Raw genomic sequence first — 12,686 nt, forward strand, 5'->3', positions numbered from 1 at the left:
CTTACTCACACCTTGAAATAAACCCAATCCCATACTACACATTAACAAATCATCAATGGATGCTATTTGTCACGGGATGAGTGTTTTGCGCAGCTAACCCGTGCGGCACTTAGACAACTTTGCCGAATGTTGCTAAGTAAGCCTAGAGCTTCTCGAACAAGAGAAGAGAGCAATTGAGCCAAAGCAAGATCTTGTATTACACAAAGAAAGATTACAATTCTTGTTGGATACAAATGCCTAATGCCATCCCATATTTATGGGGGTGGCTTGCCAAACTTGGCCTAACTTTGCCAAACTTTTCCAAACTCTAGAGTATTCTACAATTTCCTAGCTATTTACATGTGCTGGAATTGTATAAAGCATTCTAGAATATTTACATGTTCACATGTGCTAGATTTTCCTAGAACCTTCCGGAATTGGGCCAAGCTAGCACTCTTGGCCTTGTGTTGGCTCTCTAGCCCGAAATTGTGGGCAATTGGGCTAGTGAATTGGGCGGTCCGCAACATCCTCCCCCACTTAAGCTCGCGGCGTCCTCGTCGCGCTTTCGTGCTTGAACCTCTGGATGTGTTCAGCGAATTGCCACAAATTATCTTCACGTTCCCAAGTGGCTTCGCTCTCGGGGAGGTTCTTCCATTTCACCAAGTACTCGCTATGTGCTGGCACGCCCCTCCTCGAAACCGTGCGGTCCGCAATGATGTAGTCCACATCTTTGTCGAATGCGGTGACAACGGTAGTTGGCGCGCGCTTTGATTCTCCGCGACTTGGTTCTCCCATGTCTTCGTGATATGGCTTGAGAAGGCTCACATGGAAGACCGGATGGATCTTGAGTCTTGGCGGAAGTTGGAGTTGATATGAGACGTTGCCCACACGTTGAACAACTCGGAAGGGTCCCTCGTAGCGTCTCACTAACTCCTTGTGAACTTTCCGCAAAGTCTTGAATTGTTGGGGTAGGAGCTTGATCATGACTTGATCACCTTCCTTGTACTCAACATGCCGTCTCCTTGTATCCGCCCACTTCTTCATTTTCCTCGCGGCTTTGTCAAGGTAGGCTCGCGTGATGTCCGCTTCCTCATGCCATTCGCGGGCGAGCTTGTGTGCCGCGGGGCTTTTCCCTCCGTAATTCGAGGCTATGGCATTGGGGGTCATGGGCTGGAATCCCATGATGATCTTGAACAGACTCTTGCCCGTAGCCTCACTTCGCTGTAAATTATAAGAAAATTGGGCGATGTCGAGTAGCTTCGCCCAATCCCGCTGGTGAGCGCTCACATAATGCCTCAGGTACATCTCGAGGAGGCCATTGATGCGCTCGGTCTGCCCATCCGTTTGTGGGTGGAAGCTTGTCCGAGAACTTGAGATCAGTCCCCAACATCTTAAAGAGCTCCGTCCAAAACCGCCCAGTGAACCGAGGGTCTCGGTCGTTCACAATGCTCTTCGGAACTCCCCAAAGCTTCACAATGTGCTTGACGAATAGGCGGGCTGCCTCGTCCGCTTTGCAATCGACAGGTGCGGCAATGAATGTAGCATACTTGCTGTATCGGTCTACAACGACCATGATGCTTTCGCAACCTTCAGACTTGGGCATCGATGTGATGAAGTCCATGGAGACACTTTCCCATGGCCTTGTTGCTAACGGCAGCGGCTCCAATAACCCCGCTGGGAGTTGATGATCTACTTTGTCTTGTTGGCACACAAGGCAAGTTCGCACATATGCCTCGATGTCGTCCCTCATGTGCGGCAAAAAATACGAGGCTTGTACTAGTGCGGTGGTGCGCTCAATTCCTGGGTGACCAGCCCACTTGGAGCCGTGGCACTCCTTGATAACTTCCTTCCGTAAGTTTCCCCACCTTGGCACGAACAACCGATCTCCCTTGGTGAGGAGGATGCCTTCTTCTTGCCAAAACCGCCTTGTCTTTCCCTCGAGCACCTTCTCCAGCAAATCCTTTGCTAGCGGATCTTGTTGGAGGCCTTCCTTGATGCGTGAGACAAGGTCGGACTTCGGTTGGCTCATGCTAAGTGTTGCCAATTCGGCCTTGCGGCTTAGAGCGTCCGCAACAACATTGGCTTTACCCGGTTTGTACTCGAGCCGATAGTCGAATTCTGCTAGGAAATCTTGCCACCGTGCTTGCTTCGGACTCAACTTCTTCTGAGTTTGGAAGTAGCTTGTCGCCACATTGTCCGTCATTATCGTGAAGTAAGAACCTAGCAAGTAATGTCGCCACACCCGCAAGCAATGTATGATGGCTGTCATCTCCTTTTCTTGCACCGTGTAGCGGCGTTCCGTGTCATTTAGCTTTCGACTCTCGAACGCTATTGGGTGGCTTTCTTGCATAAGGACTCCACCTATGGCGAAATCTGAGGCATCCGTTTGCACTTCGAAGGGCTTTGTGTGGTCCGGAAGGGCAAGGACTGGTTCTTTCGAAATTGCCTTCTTCAACTCCTCGAATGCGCGTTGGCATTCTTCGGACCAATGCCACGTTCTATTTCCGTCAAGGGTGCCACCTTGGCTGAATAGCCCTGGATGAAGCGTCGGTAGTAATTCACTAGCCCAAGGAATGAGCGAAGCTCGGACACTTTCGAGGGAGGTTTCCATTCGAGGATGGCCTTTACTTTGTCATTCTCCATCATGATCTTCCCGCCCGCAATCTTGTGGCCAAGGAACTCCACCTCTTGTTGGGCAAACGAACACTTCTCTAGTTTGAGGAAGAGCTCGTTGTCTCGAAGTACTTGGAGGACTTGTCGCAAATGTCGGGCATGATCCTCGAGCGTGGTGCTATACACCACTATGTCATCCAAGTACACGACCACAAAGCGGTCGAGGAATGGTTGGAGTACCTTGTTCATGAGTGTGCAAAATGTGGCGGGTGCATTAGTAAGGCCAAAAGGCATCACAAGGAATTCGAAAGACCCGTACCTTGTTGTGCACGCTGTCTTCGGTTCATCTCCCTTGGCGATGCGCACTTGATAGTACCCGGAGCGCAAGTCAAGTTTGGTGAAGTACCGTGCTTTGCCAAGCTGGTCGAACAAGTCCGCAATCAAGGGAATCAGATACTTGTTCTTGATGGTGATCTTGTTGAGCGCTCTATAGTCGATGCACATCCGCAGCGATCCATCCTTTTTCTTTTGGAAGAGGACCGATGCACCGAATGGGGCCTTCGAGGGGCGAATGTAGCCTGCGTCCAGCAAGTCTGTGAGTTGTCTCCGCAACTCCTCTAATTCGGGTGGCGCCATTCGGTAGGGCGCCAAGGCTGGTGGCTTCGCGCCTTGTTCCAGCTCGATCCCATGATCTACCTCTTGTCGAGGTGGGAGCTTCTTCGGAAGTTCTGGAGGCATCACGTCTTTGTACTCATCGAGGACGGCTTGAATTCGCGGAGGGACTTGGCTTGGCGACGTTCCGCTATCTCCTTCCTCATTTAGTTCCCGAATGGAGACCAAGAAGCTTGGGTCCTTCTTGAAAGCCCTCTTGAATTGCATGGCGGAGAGTGTCTTCTCCTCGGACTTGCCTCGCTCCGTAGGTACCATGCATGCTTTGCTCCCGTCGAGGATGCTTAGGGAGTTTGTAGCGGGCAGCGGGAAGGCATGGACTTGGTCGAAGAATTCCATGCCAAGGACCATCTTGAAGTCGTCCATGGGCACGATGGAGAAGTCAAGCTTTCCGCTCCACGTACCGAGTGTTAAGTGCACGCCTTGTGCAATTCCCGCAATTGGCTTAGCGGGTGAGTTTACTGCCTTCGTTGTGCCTCCTTCCTTGGTGGCCTTGAGGCCTAAGCACTTGGCCTCGTCTACGGACACAAAGTTGTGTGTCGCTCCCGTGTCTAGCAGCGCGCGGACGGACTGGCCGTTTACCTTTGCGCTAACATACATGAGCCATTTCTTGACTAGTGCGGGCTGTTGGCGGTTGAGAGCGCCGAGGCGTTGGAGAGAACCCATGCTGAGTTGGGGTTCCTCTGTGGACATTGTGGGGTTGCTCTTGAGTTGGGTAGCAAGAACATTAAGAGACCGCTTCTCCGGACAGTCGCGTACCCAATGCGGACCATTGCATATGAAGCATGGGCTTCGCGGCTTTGGCGCCTCCTTCTTGCCCTCTGATTTTCCTTGCCAACTCTTGTTGCAAGGCGGCTTTTTCTGCCCCCAATCTTTGCGGTTGTTGCCCTTGTCCTTGCGACTCTCTCCCCCACCTTTGCCTTGGCTAGACTTCTTGTCTTTGGATTGGGCAGAGTATTCGGTGAGCGATTCCGCTACGGCGATGGCGTCGTCAAGTGTTTAAACACCACGCCTATCAAGCGCGGTTTTGGCCCAATCCTTGAGGCCATCTTGGAAGTAGAAGAGTGAATCCTTGTCGGACATGTCGCTTATCTCCAACATAAGGGTAGTGAACTCATTGATGTAGTCCCGAATGCTACCCGATTGCTTGAGGCGACGTAAGCGCGCTCGCGCTTCCTTCTCCGCATTGCTTGGGGTGAACTGCTTTCGAAGTTCTTGCTTGAAGTCGGCCCAAGTGTCGATGGCGTAAATTCCCTTGCCCATCTCGCCATACTTGCGACGCCACCATAATTGTGCAGCGCCTCTAAGATAAGTGGGTGCAGTGCCCACCTTCGATGCCTCATCTCGTACACCCATGGCATCAAAGTATTGATCCAGCCCGAACAGAAAGTTGTCCACGATTGTGGCGTTGCGTGTGCCATCGTAGGTGTCGGGCTTTGGCACATCAATGCGGCGCGCATCACTCGAGTTTGCGGAAGCTGGACTTGCGGAGAGTGTGCGCTTGTGCCATGCCCAATCCGAGCGGACTTCATCCACTTCCGCACGGACAGCACGTAGTTCGTCTTGAACAAAACTACGAAGTTTTAGCAACTCATCATGGAAAGAATGAAACTCATCTCGGAGAATGTTCGCTTGCTCATGCATGAGAGCTTTTGTGGCCACCGTGAACTCGGCGTATTCTCCCTTGAGATTGTCCACTCTTCTCTCTAATCCCTCAAGGTTATCTTGAGTGGCGGACAAGGCTATTTCGAGAGTGCCTACACGAGGCTCCAACGCATCCACGGATGGGGCCTTGGACTTGCCACGATTCTTGCCTTGGGCGCGTTCTCCCTCTCGGCCGCGGCTTGGTTCCGGTGGAACATCCACACCAACAACACCCTCTTGTGCTACGTTCGAAGGGTTGGCCATTGCTTCGTGAGCTACTTGCGTGCGTGCAAACCTTAGCTCTGATACCACTTGTCACGGGATGAGTGTTTTGCACAGCTAACCCGTGCGGCACTTAGACAACTTTGCCGAATGTTGCTAAGTAAGCCTAGAGCTTCTCGAACAAGAGAAGAGAGCAATTGAGCCAAAGAAAGAACTTGTATTGCACAAAGAAAGATTACAATTCTTGTTGGATACAAATGCCTAATGCCATCCCATATTTATAGGGGAGGCTTGCCAAACTTGGCCTAACTTTGCCAAACTTTGCCAAACTCTAGAGTATTCTACAATTTCCTAGCTATTTACATGTGCTGGAATTGTATAAAGCATTCTAGAATATTTACATATTCACATGTGCTAGATTTTCCTAGAACCTTCCGGAATTGGGCCAAGCTAGCACTCTTGGCCTTGTGTTGGCTCTCTAGCCCGAAATTGTGGGCAATTGGGCTAGTGAATTGGGCGGTCCGCAACATATTGCTGTATATCCTATTAGCAAAAAGGTGTTCTTGAGCTCCTCCCCTGCCAATTTGTCGTAACTCAACTTTATGGCTTTATATGCAGCTGGTTGTATATTCATAAAATTCGTTGACGAAGGCCTTCTTAGCTGTTCCAATGCATCTCTCCAATAAAATAAACTATTATTGTCCCTTAATGCCCTTGCTACTGTCACAATGGAAACAGGCAAACCTGCACATTCCTTCGCCACATCCCTTGCTACCCATTTCAATTCACTACCTTCAACATAATCGCCTGCCATCTTCTTGAACAGACTCCAAGCTTCTTCTTCTCCTAAGGCACCAATTAGGAAATTCTGTTGAGAATCCATCTTCTTTGACAATGAATCTATGCTTCTTGCCGTCAACAACACTTTACATCCCTTGTGATAATTTCCGTGAGGAATTCCCACCGCCTTCAAATCAAGATTTTCCCAAATGTTATCTAAGATTACAAGGATCCTCTTCTCTTTCTTCAGTCGATCATAAAGTCTTCTTGCCCTACCCAATTCACTCTCCTCAGCAAACTTTAGACCTAGTTTATCTGCGATTTCTCCTTGAATCTTTCTTATGTCTTGACTCTCAGACACCTCCGAAAAAACCACCTGATCGAAGAGCTTGTCATTCTCTGCTCTCGTAGCAACTTCTTTAGCTAGCGTCGTCTTTCCGATTTTGCCCATTCCATAAATCCCAAGCATGTTGACATCAGGATTTTTTAATGCATCTATTATTTTATTGAGAATGGACGTTCTTGATTCAAAGGCCTTGTAGTCTTTGTTAGACATAAGCAAGGTATCCTCCGGAATGGTGCTGTAGGAAATACTATCAAATCTTCCAGCTTCCCGGACCTCGACAATAGCGTCTCTCAGCCTCACTGCTTCCTTGATAAGTCGACGGCGGGTCTTCAAATTAGAACACAACCCCTTGAAACAATGCTTGTTCGCAGTGGCTTCATCGTTTGTAAATTTATCTGCCTCTTCGATGACATTGTTGGACCTTGCAAGCCAATTCTTAACGTTCTCTTCAATCTCTTCCCCTTTTCTTTCAGCCTCATCAACCTTATGCTGTGTACTCACCCTCTCAGACTTCAGATTCTCAACTTCAGTCCTGAGAATCTGTAAGTTGCTAGCGTACTTACTCTCACGCAAATAACTAATTTGGCGATATGCTGGAGGAGCCAAGCACTTTATAACTTCTACAACAATAGTAACAATGATTTCTGCCATTTTATTGAAACTTTTTCTTTTCTCTTTTTTTTTTTCAGAATTTTGAAAAATCAATTGACTCGATAGGAAGCAAACTGAGTGACTGCACACAAGTGACTGTAAAATGATGAAGCAGTGAGTAGATATAGAAAGAAACAGAGACAGAAGCAGGACAGGTATATAGAGAGAGAACACGGAACAGAGCAAAATCAAATAACAGGATTGTAGATTACAACAAACAGGGGCCAAGAATTGTTGAGATCAGAAGATTGAAAATTCAAAAGAGTTGATGGCAAAAGCGGAATAAGAAAACAACAATGAACACAATAAACAGAAGCAAATTGTGTCTGTGATTAAAAGATGGAAATAATAAGGAGAGGGTTTGTTTGATGTTGGGAATGAATGCAATTACAAAGAATGACAGATATTAAAAAATGATTTCAATAGTGGAGTGGTTGAAGAATAATGAGATTAAAAGTTCAAAAGAGTTGATGGCAAAAAGCTGAATAACAAACAAAACAACAAAAGTGAGCACAATAAACAGGAGCAAAATGTATTTGAGATCAAAGAGTATAAATAAAGAAAGGATTTTGTTGATTGCAATGAATGAATGACTGATATTGAGCGATAATGGTTTGCCAAAATTTTTAAAGAGCGACGCTCCACAAATTCAACAAGTCAAGAAAGGAACAAAATTTGAAAGTGACCCATTTTATTTTTGAACTGCATGCTACGCTGCAAAACCAAAGTTCCTTGGCTAATTTAATTTAGAATCGATGAAAAAGAATGAAGAACTAAAGATAAAGGATGAGAAGGTGATAGCTTTAATTATGATTATTTGTTACGCAAGTGATGGTAGACCAAGTATAAATGTTAAAATACAAAACAGAATGTTTCTGATGTCAGCTGGTACCTAAAATCCTGAAAATTTGAGTAGTTAAAAGCGAAAATAAATATTAAAATCGACAAACGAGAATAATGGTTTACTGAAAGTTCAAGGAGTGATATTCCTTTCCGCTCATTGAAGTAAATCCATGGATAATAATGCTGATTCCAACATGTATAATTTAATGTTAATTAAAGTAAAAGCGATGATCATATTCATTTTTCTAAATATGCTTTGATTAAAGTTGTTGTGTTGGATATACATATAGCAATCTTTGGTAAAGTTCCAGAAACGCGAATCTTTTAATTGTTCATTCCTTCCTTCTAAGAAAAAGTTAACAGCGAAGATGAAGCAATGCTATAACAGGGTTTAATTTCTTGCTAGCATTTCACCAGAAACGTGGTATGCATAAGTGGTCAATTGCCAAAAAAATTGACGAACATTCACTTATAGAGAAGCAAATTATTGTTTGTAGAAATAATAATTAGTCAAAAGAAGTTCATGTATTTTTTTCCTTTTTAAGGTTCAAGACAAATCTAATTCGAAGGCATTCGAACCTTCTGTGGCATTAACTGCTAATTTTCTGCACAATTAATCAAACTAATGACACAGTCAAAGTACAAAATATATGTTATTGCATTTGTTTTGTCATATATCTGTTACGAAACTAGAGATTATCGCTATCCCAATAAGAAAACAGTAATGATATATTTATTACAATTAGTAGTACAATTAGTACACTATCATTACATGATAAAAAAAATTTCACTACACGATAGAAGAAAATTAACCTATAAGACAACTTTTTTTGTCGCTTTCCGATTTTGTACTAATCATTATACAGATATCATTATTCATAAGAAAATAACGAACAACAATGAAGGGACTATACAGAGGTAAAAATGTTTTTGTTTTTTTCCCTCTTTTTAATAAAAGTAAGGTGTTTAGCTAAGGGTTATTTTAGCACTTGGAAGGGTGTGCAGAGTAAAAGAGTATATGATAGGGTGGAAATAGCCACACCTTCATCATAATATTTTGAGTTGAACAATTGGCACTTCTCCAAAATCTTCATATTACTCCTTTAACTAATTATGATTTTAACCTTCATTTAATTTCCATGAAAGGACAAAAAAATCTAATTAAACCCACAATTGTTTTTTTAGAAAAAAATCCATATATTAAAGAAAAAAAATTTCTCTTGCTAAAAATTCTCTACACCTACTTATTATATGTGTATTTTTTTTATTGAAAATATTTTACATCGACATATTATGAACACTAACTTAACAACTATTATCCTTAGTTTCAAATTGAGGAGAAAATTATCGTACAAGATGATATTAAAAAAAAAAGTAAGCATTTTCAAGTGTTTTTCATTATTATTTGCTAACAAAATCTTTTTTTTCTATTATTATTATGCTTGAATGTAATGACGAGAAAGTTAAAGCAATTTAAAAAAGGAAAGTTGAAATGGGGTTTAATGATGAACAAGCTTCATTAAGGTTATTATGTCATTAAAGAGGGTGTTAAGAGAAATCTTATTGTTTAATCATTTTAATTTAATGGGCTGATTATCTACCTATCATGCGTATATCATAAATGAAATAAAATAATAAATTCTCACTTATCATAATCCACCTATCATATATCATTCGAAATAATAATAACAACAACCATTCGAAATAATAATAACAACAACAATATTAAGAATAAATGCCTAAAGCAGGGCAGGCAAGCAACAAAGAAAGGGAATACCCTCTCACCAATGCCATTTGATCCTTGATAGAACGAATTACACAGAAACAAGCTCCACATTCCAATGAAAATTCTCAAAAATTACACAAAGAAAAGGGCCTCATTCCAGTTGCTGCATGGAAAAAAGAAAGAAAACAGCAGTGAAGGTGAAAGCAGAAACAATAAGGAAATGCAATTTTGAGCAATTTTCTTGCAGAAAGTAGCTTCTATCATAATAAGCAGTACTTGATGCTTAAGAAAAAGGAGATAACTCTTCTTCAAATATGTCTATAAGCAAAGATGATTGGTTAATAGATGCACTGATCAGATTGAATTAGCCCAAAATTTCAACATAACCTACCGTTGGTTATCACTGCCTTGTGCATCTTCCTCCTCGTTTTTCACTTCATTATCGTACTCTTCTCAGTGCCATCTTTTTCCTGATTTTTACCAGCAACAAAGATTTGGTAATTACGTACCGATGTAAACTAATCATGTTAAAAGAGAATTTTGAAAAAGTATAAAGTCAGGCGGCAGTACAAGATTCAAAATAGAAATTGCACATATTCTAATCAATATCTCTTAATTGATTAGTTAATTAACGAACATGCACCTATGTATCTGTTGTATGGTTGTATTAAGGTCGTGCTTCCAAATCCAATGTTCATCAAGCCAAACGCTCAGTTGCAGTTTGTGTAACTTGGGTGTGCTCACTAGTAAAAAAATGGCTTTCTATAATACTATTTTGGTATCAGCAACTTATTTTACTAACACCAAGTTTAGTGTCACTGATCACGGTGTTACAAATTTACTGACAATTTTTTTGTGTCAGCAATTCTGCATTACCTTAGTATCACAAAAATGCTAATTCCATTGTATCAAAATAATTGCAACTCTATACAATCATGTGGATAGTGATTCTATAGTATAAAGCAAATTTTGATACTCTAGTATCATTTATGTTTTGATTCAAGAATATTAATTTTTACCGATGCTAGATTGGCGTCAATAGTTTAAAAGTATTTTAAAAAATAATAAAATAGCCATTATTATAATTGTCAATAGGCTAGAATCAAAATCTAATAACTAACAGTTTTGAACAATAATTATAAAACAAATGTTGGTATCAAAATCCAATAAACTCCCTTTGACAATTGCCAATAGGCTCCATTCAATATTCAACATCCAACATTGAATAACCAAATTGGTTCTATTTAATAGTCAATATCGAAATTCATCAACCATAGTTTTAACAGCACAATGATAGCAAAAACCACAGCTAGTTTCTACTCTAAGAAAACTAGAGCTTATTTATCGCTACAACAACTTGAGTAGCAGTACTAAAACATGTCTGGGCCCTGGGAAACCTCGGTAAAAACAATCTGATCAAAGAGTTGTTAGATTAATTTCTCACATTATGTGGACTGGCATAAATCATTCTAATTATTTTTATATTTTACCGAATTAATACGTGACTAATGTCAAATGTTATTGAGCAATTTTGATAGACTCATTTATTAAGTGATCAAATATTGTGTTAATGAGTCTAATTTTGACATACCCTACACAGTAGTATATTATGGACAAGTATATCTTTTAATTGTGTTATTTTAGCCTATAATGGGATGGGCAATATTGTACTAACACATGAGGGGTCCCTGCGCTCAACCGCTGTATTTAAGTAACTTCAGCCCATTGGAAGTTAACTGTTGAAAAATCAGTGGCATGAGTGCAGTGCACCTCTCTCTTTTCTCTCCCTTTTCCTCTTCTCTCCCGTGTGTATGTTTTGTGTGTACAGTAAATTTTGAAGCAAGCCATCCTAGAGCTAAAGGAAGGGAAACTGAATTCAGAAGCTAGATCAAGCAACTAGCAACTCTCGTGAGACTCCATAACAAGCTTCTAAGGTCGGATTCATGGGAGATCACGGTAAGTTTTCGAAAATCCGAAAATATGTGTTTAATTTGGAAATGCACGATTAAGGGCATAAAAGCTTGTTTTTGTTTCATCAAGAGCTTGTCACTCTTGGCCTTTCTAGCAACTTCTTTTTCCAGCGTCGTCTTTCCTTTTGCCAGCGTCATCTTTCCGATACCGCCCATTCCATAAATCCCAAGCATGTTGACGTCAGGATTTTTTAATGCACCAAGTATATTATTCAGAGTGGATGGTCTTGATTCAAAGGACTCGTAATCTTTGTTAGACATAAGAAAAGTATCCTCCGGAATGATAGCGTAGGAAATTGTTTCAAATCTCCCCGCTTCATGGAGCTTGACTATAGCATCCAGTTGCCTCACCGCTTCCTTGCTAAGTCAATGACGGGTTTTCAAATTAGGACACAGACCCTTAAAACAACAGCTATTTGCTGTAGCTTCATCGCCTTCAAATTTCTTTACCTCAATAATGGCCTTGTGTTTAAAATATTGTTGATGTGTTTGGCAAATAAGAAAATGATAGAAAGAGGTAGAAAATAACAGAGAAGATACTAGAATCAGTAACTTTATATTCAATCAACGTTACTTGAAAATGATTACAAGATATAGTTATATAATATCTTAAAGGAATCTGATGAAGCTACTGGAATATGTTTTACAGCTAAAACCAAGTTTGTTACAAACGAGGCCAGCATGTATAACGACCTTGACACGTCAGCTACTGAGCTTGAATCACCTGCTCTGTTGTTTATACAGCTAACAGTGCTATGATCATTTGTACTCACATACGTTAACACCCTGTTAGCAGTTGCAAGCCCATTCTGAATGTTCTGTTCAACCGCATGCTGCATACTCACGCTCTCAACTTCCAGCTTCTCAATTTGAGTCTTGAGATTGTCAAAGTTGCCTGTGTAGTTTCTTACATAACTAAATTGGCGTTCCATGGAAAGAGCCAAGCATTTTGCAACTTCTATAACAGCAAAAACTATTATTTCCACAATCTTTAATCTTTTCGATCACTTTTTTTTTCCCTTTTCAAAAATTTGGAAACAGAACAGAGGAAAGAACTGAAGCACTGAACAATTGATTAGCTAGGAAGTGTTAAGGCTCATAACGTGTACAAGCAGTCAGCTCAAGGTTAGCACGTGGGAGAATTTGCTGAGCTGAAGTTAGTTAAGTAAGCAGTGCCAGCTCAGCAAATTTAGTTAAGGCTTACTGAAAGTTTATTCTGATTAGTTTTCGTTTCTGTTAACAA

At 41.7% G+C, this 12,686-nt stretch overlaps 3 protein-coding genes across 3 annotated transcripts; all 3 read right to left on the bottom strand.

Annotated features, from left to right (window-relative positions):
* Positions 1-4,257: 4,257 nt before the first annotated feature.
* Positions 4,258-5,169, bottom strand: LOC127902355 (uncharacterized). Its single transcript, XM_052441262.1, has one exon. The coding sequence runs from the start codon at positions 5,167-5,169 to the stop codon at positions 4,261-4,263; it is 909 nt and encodes a 302-aa protein (XP_052297222.1). The 3' UTR covers positions 4,258-4,260.
* A 436-nt stretch (positions 5,170-5,605) lies between these two features.
* Positions 5,606-6,904, bottom strand: LOC127902356 (probable disease resistance protein At1g61190). Its single transcript, XM_052441263.1, has one exon. The coding sequence runs from the start codon at positions 6,902-6,904 to the stop codon at positions 5,606-5,608; it is 1,299 nt and encodes a 432-aa protein (XP_052297223.1).
* A 4,452-nt stretch (positions 6,905-11,356) lies between these two features.
* LOC127902357 (uncharacterized) lies at positions 11,357-12,375 on the bottom strand. The gene is made up of 2 exons (XM_052441264.1): positions 12,221-12,375; positions 11,357-11,804 (listed from the first exon to the last, which is right to left on the bottom strand). The coding sequence occupies exons 1-2, from the start codon at positions 12,373-12,375 to the stop codon at positions 11,357-11,359; spliced, it is 603 nt and encodes a 200-aa protein (XP_052297224.1).
* Positions 12,376-12,686: the final 311 nt, after the last annotated feature.

This window comes from Citrus sinensis, chromosome 5 (assembly GCF_022201045.2).
Source record: "Citrus sinensis cultivar Valencia sweet orange chromosome 5, DVS_A1.0, whole genome shotgun sequence".
Classification (NCBI taxonomy): Eukaryota; Viridiplantae; Streptophyta; class Magnoliopsida; order Sapindales; family Rutaceae; genus Citrus; species Citrus sinensis.